Here is a 26,047-nt window from a genome sequence, read left to right as displayed (position 1 = left end):
GCAAGTAATGTTTTCTACCATTTCCAGATGGGAAGGAGACTCTGTTCCACCTTGGTGGATGATGACCTGGCCTCGATAATACATGCATTCCTCACCTCTTGCCTGGAGGTCTTCAGTATAGCTGGGCATGAAGTCATAAGTCGTTAGGATACTCCCTCTAGTAGCAGTGCATCTCCTCAGCAACGCAGGTTACTGTGAGCACATCATGCCTGTCTTCCATTTTTTACACTGGCTTCCCATTGGATATAGAGTCAAATTCAACATCTTAAGTTTTACCTTCAAGGTGTTTTAATGGCCTGAGCCCAGAATATCTAAAAGATCACCTAAAGCTCTGGGATGAGGAATAGACTCGGTAACTCCGCTCAGTAGGCACAATGGAACTTTCTATCACAAGGGTGCAAAGCTTTTCTGTGGAGGAGATGGAGCTTTCACAAGACCATTCTGAGGCTGCGGAATGAACGCTTGCAGGAACTAAGGATCATCAGTCTTCTACCCCCAAGTGCTAGGGACACTTCTTTGACCTTGTTTTCTGGACCATAAACATATAGCATTTATGTACACATTAAAAACAAAAACAAAACACTATATTATAGTCACTCTTCCCCTCATCGCTTAATGCACTACTGGAAGATGCTCAGATACTACAGTAATGAGGGTTTTATTACATACTTCTAGTACCATTGCTAACAGTACACTTAAATTAATGAGGGGAAAAAGGACTGCTAAACACAGTTGATGTCTTTAGCAATGAGCCTTTAGAAAGTATGTAATTCCCAAAGACTAGAACTTAAAATTCAGCTGTACTACATAGTGGTAAAGCAGACTAAGAATTTGTGGGAGTCATTTTATTTGAAACCTTAGGAAAGTCTTTAGGGTTCATAATAAATATGTGAAAGATGACCTACACAAAGCATTAAAACAGTTACGTTAAATTGGAAGTTCATACAATTATATTTTCTTGTAACAGATTTATTGACCTATATATTCAATTGTAGATCCTAGCTGTTCAACTTTTACAGACTTAAGTTAATTTTTAAAATGCCCCATTCTACATATAGGGGATTTTAAAAACTTAATTACTAATTTTCATTGGGCTACATTAGATATCTAATGAATTAAGAGAATCAGAGTTGGGTGTGTTCAGATGAGCGCTGCCCATACAATATGTGGTGAAGTAACTACTTGATTTCATTTATGGAGCTTTACTAGGTAAATGTCATGAAGTTCTGCAGGATTTAAGCTTTTATTTGAAAATAAAACCTTTTTGTCGCTCTTGCGGCTGCAAAGTTAACTTTCTACATGTGAACCAAGTGTGAACGTATGGGCTGTTGTCTTCCAAAGTCTGCTGCTCAGAACTTTTCCAAGTAGAGTGGAAAATGACCAGAGTATTGTCAGCTTTGATGTTGCTTCTCAGATACCCTGTGGGCAATAGTATAATTGACAATCTGCTCACTTTGGGAAAGCTATTGAGTAGGAACTGTGGGGACAGTCAAGAGGAGAGGTGTAGATTACCTAAGATGGCCTAAAGATTGAATTTCTCCCCAGAGTCCACAAACAGGTGGTTTGGATATTTTTTAAACACTTTATTTCTATCTAAATAGTACCTTATAGCTCTGACATCCAGGACATGTCACATCATCTCCCCTGATTGACTATGGAGATTTGGGGAAAATGCAGGCAGAGAAATGGAGTGAAACAATTTTGATCAAATACGTTGTGAGAGGCTGAAAACCACCTTGGTTCTGTGAAAATAATATACAGTGGATTAGCCTTGATTTGCAACTCTGATACCCATCTGACCAGTGAGAGGGACTTCAGAAAGACTTCTACGTCTGTACCAACTCTCACTGAAGATCTCAAAGGCTCCTTCATAAGTTTGATGAGCACCAAACTAAAGTTTCAAAGATCAGTAGATTTCCCCAAAAGGAGTGCAGAGGTTTATAAACCACTTTAGAAGCTGTTTCACCAGAGGTTGCTCAGGCATTGACTTCTATTTAACAGGGACACAATAGTAGAAATTGATGCTGAATAAATCTTTGCAATTGCTATGGATAGGTTTGATAAATTCAGATTGAAGAATAACCGGAACAGTTGGAACCAGATAGGAAATCAGGTTGAAGTCTCTGCCTTTAGCAAATTTTTTTTTTAAACTGGTTCCATTTGGCAACGTAACACTAATATAAGGCTTCCTGGTTTCGAGCTGGACTTCCTTGACCAAATCCAACACATACAAGCCATTTAGCCTTGGAAGGCCCTGAAATATTACTACCAGCTGAAGAAACGTGGTCTGGATGAACTAACCTGCCCCTCTGCTGGAATAGAGATCCTGATATAAGGGAGGAGTGAAGGGATAATCTTTTGACAGAGCTAGCAGCTGTGAGAACCAAGTCTGCCATACTCAAGCTGGCATTACCAAGATCACTTTATGTACTGTTGAGTCCTTCAGCAACTTTGGAGATGAAAAGAAGTGGACGAATGTCATAAAGGAGTACCTTGTTTGCTCTCATGCAAAACCTCAGATATTTGTAGCCAACAAATCTCCCTGCCTAACCCCACCTGGCAAATATTAGACTAACCACTAACTGTACCTGAGTGACAACTTGTGTTGATCTACACATGAGACTGAAATCAATTGCTATGGTATTCTTTATCTTTCTAGGTGTATAGCTGTTGGGGTTACGTGGTTCCAGATGAATCATTCACGCAGATTGCTTCCTGTTACAACAGCAGTGAATGAGCTCTCCACATCTGATTAGAGAGATGGCAACCACACTGTCTGAGAGTATCATTTGGCTCTCCCCTATGCAGAAGCAAAGCTTTTGATTTCCAGCCTAATTTACGTGAAGTCTCAATTTCCAAGGATTCCAAAGGCCATAAGTGGTCAAAGCTCTTAGATGTGCTCCATACCTCAGATTGGAGGCATCCATGTCTATTACCAGCTGAGAACAAGTTGAAACAACAATCATTTTAAGACATTATCCGGTAAAGTTCATCAGAAGAATCGTTGACCTGCTGAGAATACACTGTCATGCCTGGACTTTAAACATGTGTGCACTAGACTCAACCATCCTTTCAAGGACTTCGTCCAGAGCTTTGCAAAGGGAGAGAATGATGCAAGAATCCTGTAGGCCTCTCACTCAGAAATAAAACTTCACAGGGCCTTCTTAATCTGGCAAGATCCACTGCCTGGATGAGATCCCTGAGCCAGGCAAACTAGAGATCTTGTGGAATCTAGAACACCCCATCCGAAGTCCTAAACTTGAGTCAGAAGTAAGGTTGACAGAGGTATGAAAACTGAACATTCTATCAGTTTCAGGGTATAATCTACCCTGCTGTGAGTTGTAGTTTGTATGAGTCAGTCATCTAGATATGGATAACTCTACAGACCCTGATGGTGTAGCTATGTGCCACAGCAGCCAATCACGTGATGGAGTTGTAGCTAGCCCAAAGAGTACTATCTTGCGGTAAGCTTTGCCCGCCATAAACCTGAGGTTTTCTTTGCTTCTGCCTTATCAAGATGTGGAATTAGGCTGTACCGCGATAAAGGGCCCGGGAACAGTCCTCAGAGTTGAAACTAGGGATTAGATTCACAGAGAATTAGTTTCTGTGGATATTTGAATAATAATTGTTGTTGTCCTTCTCTAGATAGAGTTCAGTCCACTATTTTTTTGGGAATAAGAAAATACCAGGAATAAAATCTCTTTCCTTGCTAAAATGATCTTTCCCTGGAGTGTGGCGTTGTGTAGACTCTATAGTCAGACCAAGAGTTTGAGCGTCTCTGCATATTCCAACTCTTGGGATGTGCTGGCAATGCAGCCTGAAACAGTGAAATCCTCTAATAGCAGTATCCATTGGAGCATTGTCGCATCCTTTGTTTCTCCTCTGGTTTCAAACATTGGGAGAGCAAGGCTAGAAAGGGGTAGGAGGGATGCGCCAACCACTTCTATCCCTGCCTGTGCCTACTGAGGTCCAAAGTTGGGAGCTCATTTGGAAGTACAGTTCAGCTCTTTGGGAGCAAAATTTATTTAGAAGAAAAACTAAGAGAAATGGAAATTGATTTCCTTAAGAAGTCAGATGGGCCAAAAAGCCACAATTCTGCAATCAAGAAAGAGGACAATTTTGGCTAATTAGAAGTGTGTGTGAGAGAGAGAGATACAGACATACAAAAGGAGTAGTAGATCACAACTTCTAATATATATAGATTGCTAAGTATAGAAAATTGATAAGGGAAGATAAAGACATCAATGAAAATCAATAAACTGGCTGATATAAGGACAATGAGGAGTTCAAGTACATTAGCAAAAAAATATTAAAAATGGTATAGGCTTATCACTAGGTAATGATGATAAAATTGTTGTTGTTGCGGAAAATCCAGAACAAATATTTCTGTTGTGGATTTGGAAAGAAGCAGGATGATGTAATTGTATCCCCTGAGGATTATGAACTTCTTTCCAGTCCGTTAGTAACTGTGAGGAAGATGTTGAACATCAACTAGAGAAAAACATTTCTAAATCAGAAGTTCTGGCGCCTTGCACCCAATAGTTCAGTGAGATCTGTGTCCTGCTGCTGTTCACTTCTAATAAATTTTGGAGTATCAAGAGAAATTCCAGGAAATGTGTCAGTGTTCAAAAAGGACAAGTAAGATTGCCTACCACCACCCAAGGCCACCCGGATCAAAATAATGGAAAAGCTGATGTGGGATTCAATTAATAAAAAATTAATGGATGGGAATATAACTAATGCAAGTCAACATGCTTTTATGCCCAATGGGCCTTGTCAAAGAAACCTGAATTAATTCTGTGAGATTGCAAGCTAGCTTGAGAGAGATAACCGTATTGCTGAAATATATTTAGACTTTTAAAAAGTGATTGGTTTCATGTGACATTCTTATTTTTAAAAAACTGTACAATATCAGTAGAGCATATATTAAATGGATGAGGAGCTAGGCTAGCTAGTAGTCATCAATGGGGAATCATCATCCAATAGGGATGTTTCTAATGGGGGCGGGGACTGGTACTAAGTCAGGTCCTATTCAGCAGATTTCTTATCAATGATCTGCCAGTAGATATAAAATCATTACTAATAGCATTTGCAGATCTCACGGAGATTGGTGGAATGGTATAATAATGAGGACAGGAGAGTCGTACATAGCAATCAGGGTCACTAAGTAAGCTGAACCCATTCAAACAAAATGTGTTTTAATACAGCCAGATACACAGTCATACATCTCTCCCTGTTCCTCTGACAGCAGAGGAATGGGGAGACTCAGGAAACTTGAATTCCATTCTAGGCTCTGAAGAGGGGTGTGCTCTTTGGGCAGACTCTTTTGCTTGTTTCCCCCCAACTTTCTCCCATTTTGCCCCTTCCAGTCCAACCTTGCCCTGCCTTCCCCAGCATTGTCCCCTATTCCCATTAGCCTCGCTTAGCCAGTCCCAGTCTACACTCCTCAGGCTTCTGATTCCAGTCTCCTTGTTTATCCAGTCCTAGTCTCCCCCTCTCCACATCCATTCCCAGAGTCTTTGTCCACCCATTCTCAATACGCCTCACCCCCCCCCACCCCCACCAACTTCTTGGTCTCCTTGACCAATCAGTCCCAGCTCTCTCCCTGCATCCCAGCTCTTTGTCAGAGATCTGTCTCTACATACCTATTCCCTCCATACTAATTCCGAGTCCTAGTGTCTTTGTCCAGCCAGTCCCAGTCACCTCCCCTTCCCTCCTCCCCCCAAATTCCTTGCCCTATTTCAGTGTTCTCCCTCCTTGTATCTGGTTTCTGGTAATCTTAAGTTTCCCTGTCCAACTCTGTTTCCACAGGCCCAAGCTGCACAGCTGGTTCATTCCAGTAGTGCACAGAGTCTCAAACTCATGGGTGGGTCCCCCTGGATAGGCATGGAATGCATTCTGGAGGTGAGTGAGATGCTTTAGGGAAAAACTCACTGTGCAAATTTTACCCACAGCAATGAATAACTAGCAACGGTGGTTCCTCCAGACGTACCAGGTTCTCAGATGGAGTTGTGCATTTTGCCGGATTTCTGATAAGCTTCCATAGCATTAGACAAAGTCGTTGCCATCTGTACTTAATCCATTTGCTACAACACAGTGTGCCCGTTTAATTGTAAGCATGGACCACAATCGCAGTTTTGCTTTTTCTCTTAGTACAATGGATCATTAGCTCATTCATGCAACAGGGAAAAAAAATTCCTCCAGAGAAAAAAAGAAACCAAAACTGATTCAAGTGAAGTACCACCGTATATATCTGTATATGTACTTGTGTGGTGTGGGGAGGCGTAAACTATTACAGACACAAAGAAGCAGGGCATGATTAAATAATTTTGAGAACCACTTCAATAGTGTGAATGTGCAGAGGTCATCATGAATACCTCGGTTATGTAAGAAAACCTTCATTTCTTAATGGTTACCCCATTTTCTCATTTTTGATAATGGATCCCCATCATGTCATTGGTCTCAGAGTACTTGATTTAGTCCAGGGGGTCTCAAACTGGGGGTCCGGGAGGTCATTAAATGGGGGTTGCGAGCTGTCAACCACCACCCCAAACCCTGCTTGCCTCCAGCATTTATAATGGTGTTAAATATATTAAAAAGGGTGTTTAATTTATTGGGGTGGGTTGCACTCAGAGGCTTGCAATGTGAAAGGGGTTCCCAGAGTCCCACTGATTTAGTTCTTTATTTGAATGCCAGTATCTAAAGTTATCTTTACAGCATGCATCAGGGATGGGGAAAGGAGTCTCGTGCTAATAATTTACACTAACAATTACTTTCATGTGGATGAATCTCAGTGGTTGTGAAAGTCTATTTTAGATTTAGAGTAAAGGGTAAGAACCAGGAGAGACTGGGTTGATGGCTAGATATACAGTTTTCCAAATGTTTTCAATCTCTTTCGACATGGGACTCAGTCACCTTCTGTTTCTTGTCATCAACTCTTTCCCACATTGGATTGTGGTCACAGCAGGAAAGAATAGTGGAGAAACTGCTCTGGGGTTAGCTGTGGGTCATATATTGCTCAGACTGCACATAAAGCATATCTGAATAAAATGTGAGATTGTTATGTTGTCACTGAGCACAATTGTTCTTTGTGTTTTTGCATTTGGTGCTATTGTGTAGAACAGTTGGGGGAATGTGGTTTGGATAAAAATGAGGGGGGCATATTGAGCTGATTGAGGAGTTGGTCAAGTGGTGGTGTCCTGGAGTCCCCAAGAATCTTTGAGCATTCCTTCATTTTTTTCCCCTAGATAATTTGTTGAGTGTACAGTGACCAAATTTGCTAAAAATAAGAAGTTAAGCGTGACAAACCAGCAGTGAGTAGGAAAAGTGGAAATGCAGCAGGAACTACAGCACCTAGAGAAATGGATGAAATCAATATAGTTGTGGTAAACAAAGGTAAATCCAAGGAGTTCTCTTGGATGGAGATATATATATACCCCCCAACTATGCATGTAGACAGAACGGATTATCTCTTTGGTGTAATCTTTATACATACTTCGTACAAAGAAAATTGTACGAAGTATGTATAAAGATTACACCAAAGAGATAATCCGTTCTGTCTACATGCATAGTTGGGGGGTATATTTAGTATCAGTTGCAGAGCTGGGTAAAATGTTGGGGCAAAACTTTATTTATTTATTTTGGGTGAAAAATGCAGATTGAGCAACATCAAAACGTTTTGTGAACGCATGTCAGTTTTGCCAAATTATTCATGTCAGAGGGAGGGGGAGTTGAAAAAGTCGAAATGTTTTGTTTTGAAATGTTGAAAACAACTTTTTTTTTTACTTCTTGGTTCACTGAAAATTTCAAAAAAATCTAACGTACAGTCTACCTGAAACATTTTTTTTTTAAATTGGGATTGCCACAGCTCTACTCAGTTCTAGTCTTGCCATTAACATATTTTAAAATATTTATTACATTTTTATTTTTAATAAAAGTTCAGTCCGGACAATCTTTTAATAATGTACTAAAATACATTAAATAAAGTAATTTTTAGAGAAATTGATTAAATCCATATAATTGAGGTAAGTAAAGGTAAATGCCAAGAGTTGCAAAAGCTTCAAAAGGTGTTTGAAGAATATTCAGTGAACTACATTTGTGCAGTCTAGGTAGAATATCAAGGGGCAAACATGATACTTAGAACTGTCAGAAAGAAGTCATGAAACTATGCACTTCTGTATAGATGTAAATAGGTAATGGGCTAAAAATCAAGCTAATGTTAAGATAATTTAAAATCCTGTTGTAAAAGTTAAATCAGTAGACTAGAATAACCTGTGAAAGCTATTGTGAAGTATGTAGAACACTTGTGATCCAGACTTATCTGATAGTATCTGAGCACCTCACAAGTGTTAATGTATTTACTCTCTCAACTCTCCCATGAGGTAGGGTAGTGCTGTTATCCCCAATTTACAGATGTGAAATTGAGGCACAGGGAGGATAAGTGACTTGCCCATGATCAGACAAGAAGTCTCTGCCAGAACAGGGAATTGACTCCATCTCTCCTAAATCCAAGGCTAATGCCCTGATCCCTGGACCATCCTCTCTCTCTTGAACAAGATTACAATGGTAAATGAATCTTATTTTCTAATGGAATAGAACACATTAGAAATCAAGGACCAAGTACTTCAGTAAAATTGTGAAATTGAGGTACAACAAATATATTAAATTTTGTTTTATGAGTGCAAATTTTATGTCCAGTAATGTATAGTAATGCTCAACACACTGTAAAATCTGTGTTGCTCATACCATTATTTTCAAAAGAGAGCTTTTTAGAAATGCTGAACTGTTTATAATCTGGTCATTTTTTTATTTGAATTTAGTTCCCTATTGATAGTTCGTTAAAATTGCATTTTAAGATTTCCTATTAGCAGAGTAATTTATTTTATAGTGACATATTGCATTGCTTATAGCCAAAATATAGCCAAAAGATATTCATTTTTGTCAGTTTTCTTAATGATATTGATTGTCATAGAACAGGAAAATTTGCTTAGTATTGATCAACAGAATTAATTATTAACTTAGATTCAATGGGGTACATACAGAAGGGGTGTTAAACCTAGTATAGATTATCTTAAATGTGAGCTCTGTATAATTATCTGTTAGTTTAATTGGTAACTGCTAATGGATTTGTCATTAGTTTAAATATAATTAAAGCTCCATGTATTCCATGACTACAGAGGTGAGGAATCTGCCCATTGCTGGAGAATTGTTCTCTTGAACCACGCTTTCATTTAAAAAAAAAAAAAAAGTCTCTAGTCGTTATGGTGGCAAAAAACTTTGAAAACATGAACTGAGTTTGAACTGATGCTATTTCTGCAGATTGCCTGAAACAAAGTCTGGTCCACACTTGTGTGTTTTGTCAGTATACTGTTTCCATTAGAGGACTGATTCTTTCACTGAAATAATTACACTGGTACGAACACTAGCATGGACACGGATATACTGATATAAATGTGCCTGATACCAGTATACCGTCTTCCCCTTACTGTATGAGAATACACTATACCAAGATAAACACCCAGATAACTGTCCACACTGAAAGCATTATATTGTTTTAACTGTGTGTGTGTGTGTGTGTGTGTGTATAGGGAACTGTGTGTAGGTACATACACACCCCTCCACCTGTTAAACAAGATTATTGTTTTAACAAACTTTTTTTTTTTAAGTCAGATTTTTTTTTCCTATAGGAAAATCCCATTTAAAGGAGATTTATTTTCTTTAAAGCTGTCTGTAATTGTCTTATGCACTGAGTTCCATTGCAAATCGCACATGGAACTGGTGACCTAGTTGTGGAAGTGTCCCTGGGTGAGATCCTCACCCATGCTCCAAACCTTTCATGCCAGGTAGAAGGCTGGACCAGCAGCATAAAGGGGCATCTGATGCAGGAGTTGTGGAAGACAGCCATAATGCTGCCTCCCAAGGACCACCTAATAACTCTGCATAAAGGGCATGCAAGGGTGGGGCTGGAAGCAAAGAGCTCTGCTGGTGCTGCAGCCGTATCTCACGGTGCTGTGGATATTCCACACAGCGCTGCAGCCCATAGGGAAGATATGGGAGGCTGCAGTAACTTAGATCCACAGGGCTGTTATGTTAGTGGACACTCCAACTCCCAGCAGAGCCCAGAATTGGCTTAAAACCACTATACCCTTGCCTCGTCCTGAGGTGAGAGTTTTGTGTTGGGCCTGTAAGAGGTGCAGTACAATATCTCACCTCATATCCGTAAACAGTGAGTAATCCATAGTGCCATCTAGATCTCCAAAACAAAAAACTATCAGTCATTGATCATGTCAGTTCCCTATTTTACCTAGTGAATTTCAGGTTGAAAATATACCACTTGTTTATAACCCACAATTGTCTTGAAAGAGGTACTTGGTGTACAATGTATCCCAAACTACTTAAATAAGATATCATTTTAAATAATGCTATATGGTTAAAGGCCTGACATAAAATATTAACTTCATTTAGTTCACATTCAATGTAGGAGAAATTATGCTCGCCTAGTAACTCAAAATATTAATATTATGCTTTTATAGAAGAGAAGTGAATGCACCAAGATAAATGTTATATGTACAATAAGCTACAACATTTTTTCCCCTAACCAGGAATAGCACAGCCAGTCCCTGCTTTAATGTTTTAGTGTTGTTTTCCAGCAGCTTTCTGTATGTGAACTCTCACCATTAGGAGCTCAGTAGGAGTGAAAGCCTTCGTTAATTTGCCTGACTATAAATGCACAATTAAAGCAGTGTATCAGCAAGGGGTTAGGACGATCAGTGTGTTCTGATGCTTCATGTTATGGAATTACTTTTGTTGCTCAAATAGATACTGTAATTAGTAAATTATTTTAAACCTGTTTTCTTCAGAGGGCTGAGTCACAATGCTTTTATCACAATGCTTGAAAAAAAATTTAAACTCTGGTTTTTTTCTGTTTAGCTAATGTTTATTTCAGTTATATGCAGCCTACTTTTAAAATATCAGATAGTTTTATGAAATGTTAATGTCAGTAGTGTATCAGTATTTGAATAAAATATTAAATGTTGGTCACAGTTTTGTTACAATCCTATCCAGGCTTTTTTACAACTGTTCAAATTTGTGGCAATAATGGAAATAGAAACCTGTTATAATAGTCTTCCATATTATGTTTAAGCCGCTATTAATACTTTAACAGATTAATGAGTTCTGTCCAGTTATCTCAGGCAGATTACCAGTGTAGTAAATTAACCATTTTTAATGGAATTTGCTAGAAATCATGTCATCTGAAGCATTGTTCTAGAGAATGCTACAATGTTTTGTGATGTTGGTTCCTCAGATGATGACAGTTATCTGGCAACATGAATTGTGCTCCCTGGGGACTATATCTTTGGTACTTTAATGTTTGTTTTAGAAATCTGTTTTGCTTGCAAAGTATAACAGATTTTATTACTGTATTTTATTCTAGCGCACCAGTGCAGTACTAGTTCCATAAACATATTCCCTTGTGAACACCGTTCTTTAGTGCTTAGGGTCCCTGTGTCCAAATTTTTATTTTCTAAAAGCTGCTGTTGGGGGTTCTCTGCTCTGGCAACTCAAGATTGGTTTCAGACACTATTTTGTGTAGAACAGGTTAGATAGCTGAAAACTTCAAGTAAAAGTTTTCATTTGTCACTTTTTAGAATATGTTCCCTGATCTTTTGGGCCAGAGACATGTACAGAATTTTAAAGAAAATAATGTTTCCGTTACGTAGCTTAAACCAACAGATATTGGGTGTGTTTTACCCTTTTTCCTTCAGGCAGGTGAAACTAATTATAGTGAAAAAAATTTGGACTTTGCCCCATCTCTTCTTTCAAACGTGCTCACCACGTGATCCCTTTCCAATGCTAACCTGGGAAATCAAGGGTCTGCAGAGAAAGGAGAGAAGAGAGGGGCACAAGAAAGTGTCCATCACTTCTTGTGCCCCTCTCTTTTCTCCTTTCTCTGCAGGTGAGCAATGGCTTATCATTCCTATCCCCTGTCTCCACCACTAGGGCCCAAAACGATGGGGATAGTCTCTTTTCTCCCTTCAGATAAGAATTGTTAGACCTGCTGTTTCATGTTCTAGTTTTTTGGGCTCAGCTGCCTCAGTGTTTGGCCTATCATATACATGTACTCCTGCCGTTTGCTGTCTCTTGTGTTTTGAATTTAGCATGCTGTACATTAAAAAGCATCTTGTATGCATTTCACTATAGTGTGTTAAATTCAAAAGATGGCAACAGAAGGCAGTTACATTTGAATCCCCAACACCTGTCCCATACTTTTACAACATTGGGCTCCTTTTCTTCTCTTCACCCCTCCAATGCTTAAATCTTAACTTTCAATATCAGAGTTAGTGAAAGCAGTAGCTTCATAAAATGTCATTAATAAATAGGTATTTTTTGAATGAAATAGTTGGGTGCCAATGTATTCATACATATTTCTATTTTTGTTTTGCAACGTCACTCTGAAGACTTAATGTGCTATAATGTAGACATATACTCCTATTAAAGCTTTACAAAGCATTGAATGAAAGTTCACATTCATTGGACTTTCCTTGTCATTGTCCCTCTTGGACTACAGCCGTTCTTTTGATAGTCCTCTGAGGGCTCCAGATGTTGTCTCTGACCCTTCCTAACCAATCATCCACACAGTTGCAGTGGAACGCTCCTCTTCCTGGCAGTTTATGAACATCTAGTGCAAAAGTAAAAGCGAGCAGTAGATTATCATTCTGTTCTCTGCTGGTTTAACAATGTTAATCTGATTTCTCATAATAGGATTTTAAAAATATGATTCAGGTTGGTTCCTATTAAGGTACTGTTTGTTTCCATCTTTATAAAAGAAAATGTAACTTACTCTTGCTTAGGATAATCTTTTAAAAGTTGAATCTGAATTGTGTAAATGGTAATTTACTCTGAGATGAAAGCCAAGGTACTAGAGTATTGACCATGATATGGTGAGTGGGCCAAATACACCTCAAATGTCCTTTGGTGGATTCTTCTGTAGCAGATTAAATTATGGCAGAGCACACAGTGAATCTTCTGAGCTTTTGATGTCAGACTGTACCCCTGTAAATGAAGGTTATTTTTCTCTTCTCTCAGCTCCTGAAATTCTTATAAGTAATCTTCCAATCAGTATTATTTAAAATGTTACTTAACATGTTTGTAAAAATAGAGGTTTAGATGACACACTTCCCAACAATCTCAGTAGCTGATACAGTACATGTGAGGAGAAATATTTTATGTATTGATACACTTTATGTTCATGTGTGTCTTCCCATTCCTCCAGTATAACAAATCATAGAATCATAGAAATGTAAGACTGTTAATTGACAGCTGAACATTTCTCTTTTGCAGTGGAGTTTTTAAAAGGCGAACATGGCGGTTGAATCTTTGACCAAATATAGAATCATAAAATTTAGAACTGGAAGGGACCTCAGTAGGTCAACTAATTCAGTCCCCAGCACTGAGGCAGGGCTAAGGATTATCTAGACCAGTGTCAGGCAACCTGTGGCCCATCAGGGTAATCTTATTGTAGGCCGCGAGACATTTTGCTGATGTTGACCGTCCTCAAACTCAGCCCCCCGCAGCTCCCAGTGGCCACGGTTCATCATTCCCAGCCAATGGAAGCTGCAGGAAGCAAGCGTGCCTAGCCTGTTCTTGGTCTTTCTGTTTCTGTGTGTGTGTGTGTGTGTGTGTGTGTGTGTGTGTGTGTGTGTGTGTGTGTGTGTAAAATGTTTTGTTGTCCTTAGCTAGCTTAATTTCATTTTTGGCCTTTCTAATTTTGTCCCTGCATGGTTGTAGTGTTTTTAATGTTCATTCTTCATAATATGACCTAGCTGCCACTTTTTGTATTACTCTTTTTTGAGTTTCAGGTCATTTAACATCTCCTGGTTAAGCCAGTGGGTCTCGTATCGTACTTCCTATCTTTCCGACACATTGGGATGGTTTGCTCTTGTGCCCTTAATAATGTTTCTTTAAAAACTGCCAATCCTCCTGAACTCTTTATTCCTTTAGACTTGCTTCCCGTGGGATCCTACTTACCAATTCTGAGTTTGCTTAAGTCTGCCTTTTCCAAGATTTTTGTCTTTATTCTGCTGTTTTCCCTTCTGCTGTTCTTTAAAACCATGAGTTCTGTCATTTCATGATCACTTTCACCCATCTTCAAATTCTCAACTAGTTCCTCCCTGTCAGAATCAAATCTCCTGTAATCGCTCTCTGTACCTTCTGTTATAAAAAGTTGTTTCCAATGCATTCCAAATAATTGTTGGATAATCCGTGCCCTGCTGTATCATTTTCCCAACAGATGTCTGGATAGTTCAAGTCCCCCATCACTACCAAGTCCTGTGGTTTGGATGATTTTGTTCTTTAAAAAAAAAAAAAAAGGCCTCCTCCAACTCTTCTTCCTGGTTAGGTGGTCTATAGTGGACACCTATATCACCTTTTGGTTTTTTACCCCTTTTATCTTTACCCACATATGCTCAATAGGTCTGCCTCCCTCTTCTATTTCAACCTCAGTGCAAGTATATACATCTTTGATATACGAAGCAATGCCTCCTCCTTTTTTTCTCTGCCTGTCCTTCATGAACAAGCTGTACCATTCTATACCAATATTCCAGTTGTAAATTATCCCACCAAGTCTCTGTTCTGCTGTCATAATTGTGATTAATTACTAGTATTTCTAATTCTTCCTGTTTGTTCCCCATATTTCTTGTATTAGTTTAGACATCTAAGATCATTTGATTTTTCCCTTCTGTGTTCCCTCTTGTCTCCTTTGTCCCTGCTATATCCCCCAGATACTTTTCACTTACGTTTTCTCATGCTTTAATTTTTATGCTTGTCTGTTCCATAGAAACTTTTATAATGGATTAAATATAAAATATTCCACACTATTTGTTAATGGTGGAATACTCAGGTTTTTATCACTTTAAATTACCTAGTAGTGTATTTGTTGATTAAAACGTGTATAAATAATAATAATAATAAAAAAAACTGGTTGAGAGTTGTTGGAAGGATTTAAAATAATTTGAGTTTAAAATGTCACCTCTGAAATCAACACAGACTGCCTTCCATTTCTTGAAATATTAATTATTGGTTTGGGTTTTTTGGTTTTTGAAAGGTAATGTTAAAAGTTTGTTCCACAAGTAGGTTTCAGAAGAATGTTCTGCTATGCCGAGTATGCTTTTAGCTCAATTTAATTGCAGAATTAAGAACTGCCTCTGTATATACATGGTGGTACAAGATTTTTTTTTTCTGAATGTGTCTCAATCTCTGTCTTCAATGGGACTTAATTCTTTTAGAGCTTTTAGCCATTGTTTTTAATGTCTTTTAAAATATTACCATATTCTAATATTGCTCAGGTAGAGCAAACTTTCTGTTCACTCTCCATTTAAGACAAAAATATTAAGACTAACTCTTGTCATCCTAAGCAATTAAATCAGTCCAAAGATAAACCTGTATTTTATGTTCTGTTGCCTTCATTTTGGAAGAAAAATGCATATTTGTAAATACTTGAGATCAAGAGAAGATTGCCTTATTTTGCTTTTCTTGAGAGCAATTAATATGGGGTGGCTGCTGTAGCGTTCCTTGAAATTGCTGAGGTTTTTGGGTGATGGTCCCTATGTATTCCATACCAGCGGTGAATACCCATCTGCCACCTTCTGCCTGGATCCAACAGCATTGCAAGCACAGAACAAGTCCAAGTCAAAGTTCATAAGTGCTCACATGGCCATTGCAGCAAGTCCCTGTTGCAGACTGCAGTGAAGTACAGCATTTTCTCCCCAAACCATGCCAGGTCATGCCTCCCCACTTCAGCAGTCAGTGGGATGTACCCTGGACACCTGGGCTAGTCAAATCACTGCTCCAAACTTGCACTCAGACCTGCCAGATCCACCCTTGCCACTGCCCTTGGCACGGCAGCCCTCTACCCTGGCGGATGCACCGCTCCTCCTGGGCCAGAGACCACACCTGGCGGTTGTGGGACTGACCGCACTGATGGTTCCACCGCTACCGGTGGTCTGTTTGGACGCCACAGCTACTCAGCCAGCAGAGGAACCATCATTCTCCCCAGTGTCCAGGAGCAGCTCTGACTCCTGCGCGTGACAGCTGCATCAGGCAGGGTGCGCTGTGGCACCACCACCTTGATACGCATACCTTTGGGGCCTGTAGTACCCCCAGGACCCGACCCTTATGGGCACACTGGCCACCACGCAACCCATACCACCATCCATATCCACTGTCACAGGCCTCACACCCTTCCATCTGAGCCCCTGTGCTGGAACCATCCAGCTCAGATCTGGAAACAGATACTGAGCAGGAGCTGGTACCGCCAGCTGCGTCATCCTCTCCTGTCAATGTACCAATTCCCCCCAGCCTTCTTGCCTCCTGATGGTCATACCTTTGGAGAAAGTCCTGGATGAACATCACCATCTGCTAGACATCCTCTAACCAAGGGTACCATCTCATGTTGCCCTGCCCGTAAAAAACTATATCCTTCAACCTACATGGGTACTCTGGCACACACCAGCTTCATGCACCCCCACACCTAAGAGAGTGGAATGCAGGTATTTTGTCCCAGCCAAGAGGGCTGACTTTCTTTCCTCCCTCTTCTCTTCCCCCCCCCCACACGCCACTTCACAGGTGGTGAATGTGGATACTAAACATATCTCCAGACCCCCAGATAGAGCAGCAAAGCACCCTGACCTCCTAAGCCGCAAGATTTACTCTGCAGCCCTGCAGTTCCGCATATCCAACTACCAGACTCTGCTAGGTATGACTTTAATAACTGTGTCAAGATAGCAAAGTTCCTGGAGGATCTGTCACAGGACAAGCAACAGATCTTCCAGACCCTGGTGGAGGAAGACCACCTGATGGCCAAGGTTAGCCTCCAAGCTTCAGTGGATGCAGTGGATATGTCGTCCTGCTCTCCTGCCACAGGCATCATCATGCGAAGAGACTCCTAGCTGCAATCCTTCTGGCTGCCCCAGGGAGATCCAGACCTCCCCTTCAACAAGGACAAGTTGTTCTCTTCTAAGAGTCCCTCCACTCTCTGTAAGTCTCGAGAGCAAGAATCCACTATCTCAGGATTTACACCCCGGTGCCCCATTGAAAACCAGAGGTCACACTTCCGTGCACCATACCAGCCCAATTACACTCCGTATCAGGAGCCTGTATGATGCTGCCCTATATCACCGCATCCGCAACCATCGGCTATCTCCTCCACCATAACATGGAATCAACCATAGACCCAGTTTTGACAGGCATTTGAAGAGCAGCGAGCCCCCCACATCACCATCCCCAGCCTCCTCTACCACCTTTGAGGGCCATATTGCCCTATTCATCCACAACTGAGGCAAGATCACCATGGACTGTTGGGTACTGGAGAGCATACTGCACGGTTACTCTATCGAGTTTCTTACCTTCCCATCCTATTGGGGTCCCCTCATGGGCACTTCCTGGGAATCTCTCGCATTGCAGCCTCCTTCAGCATGAAGCTGATGCCGTCCTGATGAAAGGTGCAATTGAACCAGTGCCTGACCCTTTTGTCAGCAATGGCTTCTACGCCCCATACTTTCTCATCCAAAAAAAGGGAGGAGATCTCCATCCTTTACTCAATCTCCAACTACTCAACACCTTCATTAGGAAGTCAAGTGCCATATGGTGACACTTGCATTAATTATTCCCTCCCTTCCCCAGGGACCATAGTTTCCAGCCCTTGACATGAAAGACACATACTTCCACATTGACATCCATCCGGCCCACCGTAGGTTGCTTCACTTCATAACCACTACCAGTTCAGAGTTCTTCCCTTTGGCATTGCAACGGCCCCAAGGGTATTTACCAAAGTCTTCTCGATCATCATGGCCCAACTGTGTTCCCTTACTTAGATGACTGGCTACTGGTGACATCAACCCTCGCCAAAACTACGTCGACCCTCCGTGCTCTCTGCTTGCTCCTTGCCACTCTTGACATCTGTATGAATGAGGAGAAATATGTGCTTGTCTTGACGCAATCTATTTAATTGGGGCGTGCCTGGATTCCATGGGAGCGCAGGCCTTCCTCACAGCAGACAGTTTCGCCATCCTGACGGCCCTCATGGCAGCCCTAAATCGAAATCCACGCACCGAAGTGCACTGCTGCCTCTGCCACCTCAGCCACATGGCGGCCTGCACCCATGTGACGCTGCATGCCCTCTTGCACATGTACTTTCTGGAATTGTGGCTCCTTTCTATCTGCAGACTCCACATCATCCACCTTGACACCATCCTGATTGTCCCATGCCCCATCCGGGCCGCCCTAGTTTGGTGGACTAATGCTGCCAAAGTGCTACTAGGCATCCCCTTCACCACTCCCACCCCCACAGCCACCATCACCATGGATGCCTCCCTAGCCCATTGGGGAGCCCACCTGGACAGACATGCTGCCCAACGGGCTTGGACACAGTTCAAAGCATGCTTGCACATCAATATTCTGGAGCTGCGAGCAGTCCACTTAGCCTGCCATGCGTTCCTGCCCCTCATCCGAGCCCAACACATTCAGCTCCTCTCCGACAATACCATTGCAGTGGCATACATAAACAGACAAGGGGGCACTGGGTCCCAGTCAGTGTGTGATGATTGTGTCCACCACAATGTCACACTCCACGTGGTATACCTCCCGGGGGCTCTGAACTCTCTGGCACACACGCTAAGCTTGACCTGGTTCCTCAATCAGGAGTCGGAACAATACAACTCCACTCTTCGCTCTATCTGCAGTGTTTGGGGCATCCCTCGCTGGAACCTCTTTGCCACTTGCAAAAACTGTTAAGTTCCCGCTCTACTGCTCCCAGGAGGTCGGGGGCACGATTCGCAAGGAGATGCTCTCTTCTTTCCATGGTGGAGTGGTCTCAGCTATGCCTTTCTCCTTGTTCCCCTCCTCCTTCAAATCCTGTGCAAGATCCACCACAACCAGGCCACAGTCGTGGCAGTTCTGGTTTTCAGACCTGCTCAGACTCTCTGCCTGCCACCCAATCCGTCTCCCCACTCTGCCAGACCTCTTCACCCAGGACCGAGGCTGAGTTTGGCACCCTAACCCAAGCCCGCTTCGACTGACAGTCTGATTTTTGGATGGGGCTCACACATAGACAATGCCTGCTCAACATCTGTTTGGCAAATACTTATGCACAGCAAGGAAGATTCCACACAGGCGTGCTACACAGTGAAGTGGAAGCATTTCACCTACTGGGTGTAACATATCTGTCTCCTCCTTAAGGACATCTCCATCCCCACCATCCTGGACTAGCTCTTAGAACTTAAGACTTCAGTCCTTGCCCTTAGCTCGGTCCGGGTCCACTTAGCAGTGCATAGTGCTTTCCTTCTGCCGGTGGATGGACACTTTGTCTTTACTCATCCCACCACCACCTGATTTCTCAGAGGGCTGTTGAACAACTTCCTACCAGTCCTTAAACTACCCCCACCCCTCCGAAACCTCAATCTTGTGCTCTCCACCCTCACCAGACCTCCCTTTGAGCCCCTTGCTACGTGCTCCCTTTCACACTTATCCCCTGGCACGACATCTGCTGAGCAGTGACCTGGCGCCCTGTACATACCTTCACAGCCCATTACTCCATCGACCAATGAGCAGCAGAAGGCAGTACCTCTTGCATCCTCGCACCCACCTCTAAGCTGATCACTTCCTGATACTCACCTGCATTTGGAATACACATGGGACCATCACTCAAAGATGAAGATGTTACTTAGCTGGTAACTGGAGGTTCTTTGAGATGTGTAGTCCTTATTGGTATTCCATGACCCACCCACAATCCCCTCTGCTGCAGACTGGGCTAACCAGCGGTATCAGGGTGACTGAAGGAGTGTTGCCCTGCATGGCCTCTTACAATCCCACCTGGAACATGAGGCAACGTATGCTGCACATGCAGGTCAACGGACACTGCTACTGAAAATTTCCAGCACATGGCGTGCATGCGCATCCGCATTTGAAATATAAATAGAGATGATGCATCTTGAAGGACCTTTAGTTACAGGTACTTAAGTAATCTCTTATTTAACCAACAGCGTGCTTCATCTGTTTAGACGCTGCTCTCTGGGGCCATTTAGGCATTCAAGTTTTTTTTTTTTTTTTTTTTGTCCCCATCCTGCTCTTTCTCTATTCCATGTGCTGGAGGAAGGGGTTACTTGTTCTAAAAGAAATTTTATTCATTGCGGTGCTTGTTTTTGTTTTTTTTTTAGTCTTACTCACTTTGCTGTTGTTTTAAACAAAAGATAAGCTCTGAAGAGGAGTTATTTTAGTAGTCAACTGGAAATTTTGCAGTTTTATATTTATGCCTTCCCATTCATGTCAACTTTTTTAATTGTTTGAAAATTGCAAGTAAATTTTAGTACTGTCTTAGGTTAAGGTTGTTTATTTTAAAAAACAAACAAAAAAAACCAAAAAAAAAAACTTGTATTCAGTTTTCAGATCTGCTCAGACTTTCCGCCCACCACCCAATCCGTCTCCCCACTCCGGAAACTCTTGTCATCTGTTGAAGGCACAATATGTTGTGATGGTCGTTTTTTGTTTGGCTTTTTTAAACCCTAAAGACAAAAAGGGGTGATAAAGATTTTATGAATATACAGTAGCCAAGGAAATTCAATAATTTCCATGAGCCTTTGATTGAGTTTATTTATTTATTTATTTTAGGAGGAACAAAACAGAGGCAAGCCCAACTGGGAACACCTGAATGAAGATTTACATGTACTAATCACTGTGGAAGATGCTCAAAACAGAGCAGAAATCAAATTGAAGAGGGCTGTTGAAGAAGTGAAAAAATTACTGGTACCTGCAGTAAGTAATTACATTCAGATCTCTCCAAATTTTGAGCTGTGACTTCTAAAGTACAGATTCCAAGTAACATTCCAGTAGAAAGAATAAGGCTGCAGTACAGAAAACAACAGTTTAAAAACATAGTTGTGAAAAATATATTTTGTAATGCCCCAGTTTTCTTAAAATTTAATTGGGATAGGTTGGGCAGGGGAGGGTGGAATTTGCAATAAATAGGGTTTAGGTTTTTTTCCAGAGAGATTTTGATCTTTTTGTATGTGACATGATAAATGGAAATCTGATCCCATTAAGGGAATGCTAAGTAAAGTGTGCTGGAAGAAAATGTGATATGCTTTCATGTGTGTCTCTTCTATGAGAAGACTGGGTTTACTACTTTTAAGGGAAAATAGTAACTTTTCACTAAGCAATCACTCCATATCTCATCTCTGTCCTCCTCAAAGAAAACATGCACAACACCTTCAAAAGGCAAGCTCAGGAACTTAAATTTATAACACTCCTAGACACTAAAAAACATGGACTCAGTGGAGACATTGATTTTTATGGCTCATTCTAATAAATTTTAAGGAACAGGAGGGAAACTGAATTTTAGAATTAACAGGCTTTGTATGTATGAATATTGTTTATTTCACTTAGATTTCATAACTTTAATGTTGAATTCCCTATATTTATGATACGTTCGCAATTGTTTTACTATTAGGACTCAGTGGTTTTTAGAAGGAACACCAAATAGATGATTAGCCTGGAAATGCAAAACGAGTTGACTATTAAAGACAGAATGTGGATCACAGTATTAGATATAAGATGACCAAGGTAAATCATGAAGGAAATAAGAGATGAATTTGCTCCTTATTTTAAGCCAAGCATAACTTGCGGGCAATGAATGAGTTATTTTTGCATACAATGAGCTATTGAAGTAAGTAACTAATTTTCTTCCATGGTGCTGGCTAACACTTTTAGTTTTAAGTCTTAGTACTTCCATTATATAACATTATTTTCGGTTGTTTGTAGCTGTTAAATACTAGCTCTAAATTACTACTTAAATTAGAACAGTTTTCATAAAAATTTCTTCAATGCTTAATTGGCTATTTTAAGTTGTAAGAACACAGTCAACTTTTACATAACTTCCTATGGTCCTCCACTTACAAGTGATTGTACGTAAAATATTTTTTCCTATTTTTAGTCAACAAGTACCAGTAAAAGCTATCCCTTCTTATTCCAAAATGGTCTAATATTTTAATACTAAACACAAATATGTCATTTATCTGTGTAGCTCAGGCTTGAATTGGGAGGGTCCCAGAGCTCAAAGAATGTACACTGCAATTAAACAGCTCTGAAACTGACTTAGTTTGCATGGGCCAGCCACAGGTTTTTAATTGCAATGTAAACATACTTAAATGTTCATGTAGGCATGCCCCCTAAGCCTTTATGATGATGATTAGTATGTGATACATCAAGACTTGAGAAAATACTGTTGAGCTCCTTTCCCCAATGAGTGTGGGAGCATAAGCCATCACATTCTGCAGAAATTGACATTTCTCTTTTTTTAATTAAAATTCTAGCACTTAAGGTTGTAAAGTTAGTCTCACAAATGTGAAGCAAAACTCAATTGATGTCTTATTGTTTTCCTGCATCTGCACACGATGAGCCAGCCCTACTGCTTCTACTTATGGTCAGAGCTTTGTCAGGTATCAGTGGAATGAAATTAACAAGATTCCAATTAATTTCTCTGCTGCTATTTAAAGCCCTGTGGGCAGCCATCATGAAACTATCAAGAACTGTGTGAACTTCATACTGCAGCTTGGAAAAACTGAGACAGATCAGAGGCAGAGACTGGAGTTATTCGAGGGAAGCTCAAACACCCAGAAAGTATGTGTGTGATGTGGGAGAGAGCAGGGTGAGTGTAAAATAGCTTAGAGAGGTTTGGTGTAGTAGAGACTTGTCTGCAGGGAGCAGCCATTAGTCTCTGGAGGTGTTGGAGGAGATGGCTAGAGGGGAGTGGAACTTCACATTTATCAGTTTGCAAGCTAAAGGATTCCCTCCCACTCCCCCCCCCCCCCCCCAAAAAAAAAAGTGTCGGCTGCCCCCACACTCCAAGTCAGCGTCTTGGGACAGCACAAAGGTAGAAATTCTAGCAGTCTTCCTTTTCCCAACAATTGGGAGTGACCTTTTCATTGCCCTTGGACCTTGCTAGTCCAATAATTTCCAATCATTTTCTCTTGTATCTCTCTTTAGGTGGTTGGTTTAGTCCAAGAGTTCTTGACATGTTGAACAAATTTCTTAATGCACTCTACTGAGGTTTATTTCTTTTAACGATTCTGGAGCCTGTGCAGTTTAGTGTGTGTATCTGCATAGTTAGTAGTTATTGGTTAACTTTCAACCTACTTTTTTTACTACATTGTTAGTGTCTGTTCACCTAGCTATTGAAGAGTATATGAATTATTATGCTGTGTACTGGTCTTTGATGCAATGTCTGGATGCCATGGTTATGTTAAAGATGGAATGGAAGCTTTACATCTGGAATTCCTTGATTCCGCTATTGTTTTTTGTGTTAATTTGAAATATTCATATTGCAGTTTGAAGCTTTGTTGTATGTGTCTTAGACCTCACTATGACAATTTCGGTTCTTTTCTTGAAATCTTAACTTTTTCATCTTCAGTTCTTGGTTTTCTGTGATTAACTATTTATGAAAGAGAACCAGTTTCTTGTGTAGCTCAGCTTACTATGTCTAGTGGTTCTCTGTATTTTTCTGTTAATGTACCACATGGTCTACAGATTCTATCAGACAAGAATTTGGAAATTTTCCTGTAGTTTGGCTAAAACTAAAAACATAGTTGTGGAGACATCAATAAAAGAATTGAAAGACATACATTAAAACATCTCTGAATTTTGAGAAGTTTGATAAATACCATAGAGAGATCTATTACAAAGAAAATAGACTTAAACTTGAGCAGAGGTAAAGCAGAATTCAGCTTTTTTAAATTTTATTGTACCCCTACAGTCTATCCAAGAGGGAGACTTCTTATGCTCCATCAGTCTCAAGAATGTGTACCTTAATATCCCCACTTGCCTAGTTTAGTGGCATTCAAACAGGTTATCTCTGGGGGTTACACCGAGGTCTTCTAGATGGTACATGAACTCATCTAGATATTTGCCTGGTTTTACAACAAGCAACATAGAAAATCAATTCAAACGAAAATTTTATACAGACAATGACTTGTTTACACTGCTCTATATACTATGCCCTGAAATGTAAGTACAATATTTATATTCCAATTAATTTATTTTATAATTATATGGTAAAAATGAAAAAGTAAGCAGTTTTTCACTAATAGTGTGCTGTGACACTTTTGAATTTGTCTGATTTTGTAAGCAAGTAATTTTTAAGTGAGGTGAAACTTGGAGTACACAAAACGCATCAGATTACTGAAAAGGGCAGTAGTCTGGGAAGATTGAGAACCACTGGCCTAGCTCATGGGCAGTTCCTCCATTTTGTTCTTGAGGATTCCCTTTTCAATTCATCAGTCTGCCCTTTGGTGAAGAACCTGGGCTGAACAGAGATCAATGTCCCTGTGCCTTGGCAGCATATCTTTGCAGTTTATCTTCAGAAAGAGTATGCATACAGTTTAGGAGCAGTCTGATTCATCAATCAATTCCTCTTCTTGAGGAGTGGAGTCTGAACCCCTATGTACTTCAATTAATCTTTAAATTTGGCACCCCAGGATAGGTGTGTTTGCTACAACCAGTTCTGGCAAGTTTCCTTGATTCTGCTCATGGGCACACGAGTCATTTATCTGGAGCACAAAATTGGTGCTGCTACCCTCCTATTTTTCCTCCCAAGAGTGGAAAGTCAGGAAGTACAAGGCAGGGGTGAGCTTGCTTGCTCTTTGATGGTATCATCTCCATTGGTTTTCAATGGAAAACTTTCACCTCTTGAATCCAGGAATGATGTGGTGATGATCTTTCCCTGAGATTCCCAAGCCTTTCTCAAGGATTAATATTTCACTTCGAACCCAGCCTTCTCAAGCTAACAGCATGAAGACTGTACTCACAATCACTTTCTAGATGAGACACTCTGAGGTGGCAAGGTGAAAATTACTCACTGGTAATTTCCTTTGTTCTCTCTTCTGTCATCCTACACCCCACCTTCATCCCCTTTGAAGAAAAGTGCCACTGTCTCTGTATCTCTATTTACTGGAAAACTTTGGAAGTATCTAACTGAAGAGGGATAGGCTTGACTGGTGGTTGCTCCGAGCTAAGTTTCAAATACGATACATAAATGACAGTTACACAATGTTATCCACCAACGGACAACTTTAACAATATTCACAAGCATGACATCTGCTTAGTAATGGGGGAGCTTTAATGCCAAAGTTCAAGATGGTGACAATAGAATGGAGAAAGCAGTGGGGAAGCACAGCCTTGGTTCCCAAAATCAGAATAGTGAAAGACTGAGAGAACTGTGCCTGACATTAGGGGCCATAATTGTGGAACACGGTTAAAAAGTAACTGGGAGTTCTCCAGACTGGGTCACTAGGAACCAGATTGAGTGTGTGTATAGGAAGAAAATTTAGATAAATTCTCCAGAACATCAGAGCACACAGTTGAACTGATATCAGCAATGACCACAATTTATCTGTGGCAAGGCTGAAGATCAAACTTGAAAAACAACCCTCCCTCCCCCAAAAGTAAGAAGAAAATAGACAGCAAAAGTTAAACAGACTACACATTACAACAGCAATTTGAAATTGAAGTGGAGGAGCAGATTTCAGATGTTACAGCTATACCATATACTTATATAGATTCTTATACTGCTTTGATCACTGCTTGGGTTCAGTTTCAGCCAGCTGTTCTTAATCCATGAGCTGATCTCGTTCAAGCAGAAGCTCATCTTGGTGATAGTGGTGTGGTTGTATTTGGTGAAAAGTAGGTACAGCTGCGTATCCTCTGCATATTGCTGGCATTTGAGTCCATGTAATCTGACCAGTTCGCCTAGTAGTTGCATGTAGATATTGAAAAGAGCTGGGGAGAGATCCTTGTGGAACTCCACAATTGAAGGATCTAGTGAAGGAGGTGTAATTTCCCATTCATTGAGTGCATCTCTCCAAGGAAGACTCTCACAATTTTAGAACATTACCCTGGATCCCTGGACTTAGATCCAACACAGGAAGTCATATCATATACGGTCCTTTCTGCATGGCAGTGTCATGGAGGCCTCAATAACTAGCTGGTTTCCAGACAAACGAAC

General features: G+C 40.7%; 1 protein-coding gene across 11 annotated transcripts in view; it reads left to right on the top strand.

Moving 5' to 3' along the window:
* The window catches only part of QKI (QKI, KH domain containing RNA binding), a 299,731-nt gene that overhangs the window by 196,499 nt on the left and 77,185 nt on the right, over positions 1 to 26,047 (top strand). For all 11 annotated transcript variants that reach the window (XR_008444233.1, XR_008444234.1, XM_054021328.1 and 8 more), the window contains one exon: positions 20,662 to 20,805. Coding sequence is in view for 9 of the 11 variants with exons in the window: in XM_054021328.1 (XP_053877303.1) it covers positions 20,662 to 20,805 (144 nt within the window). In the remaining 2 variants the exon portion in view is untranslated. The remainder of the gene's footprint in view (positions 1 to 20,661; positions 20,806 to 26,047) is intronic.

The sequence above is a fragment of the Malaclemys terrapin genome, chromosome 3 (genome assembly GCF_027887155.1).
Source record: "Malaclemys terrapin pileata isolate rMalTer1 chromosome 3, rMalTer1.hap1, whole genome shotgun sequence".
NCBI classification, from domain to species: Eukaryota; Metazoa; Chordata; order Testudines; family Emydidae; genus Malaclemys; species Malaclemys terrapin.
This window is presented reverse-complemented; position numbering and strand designations above follow the sequence as displayed.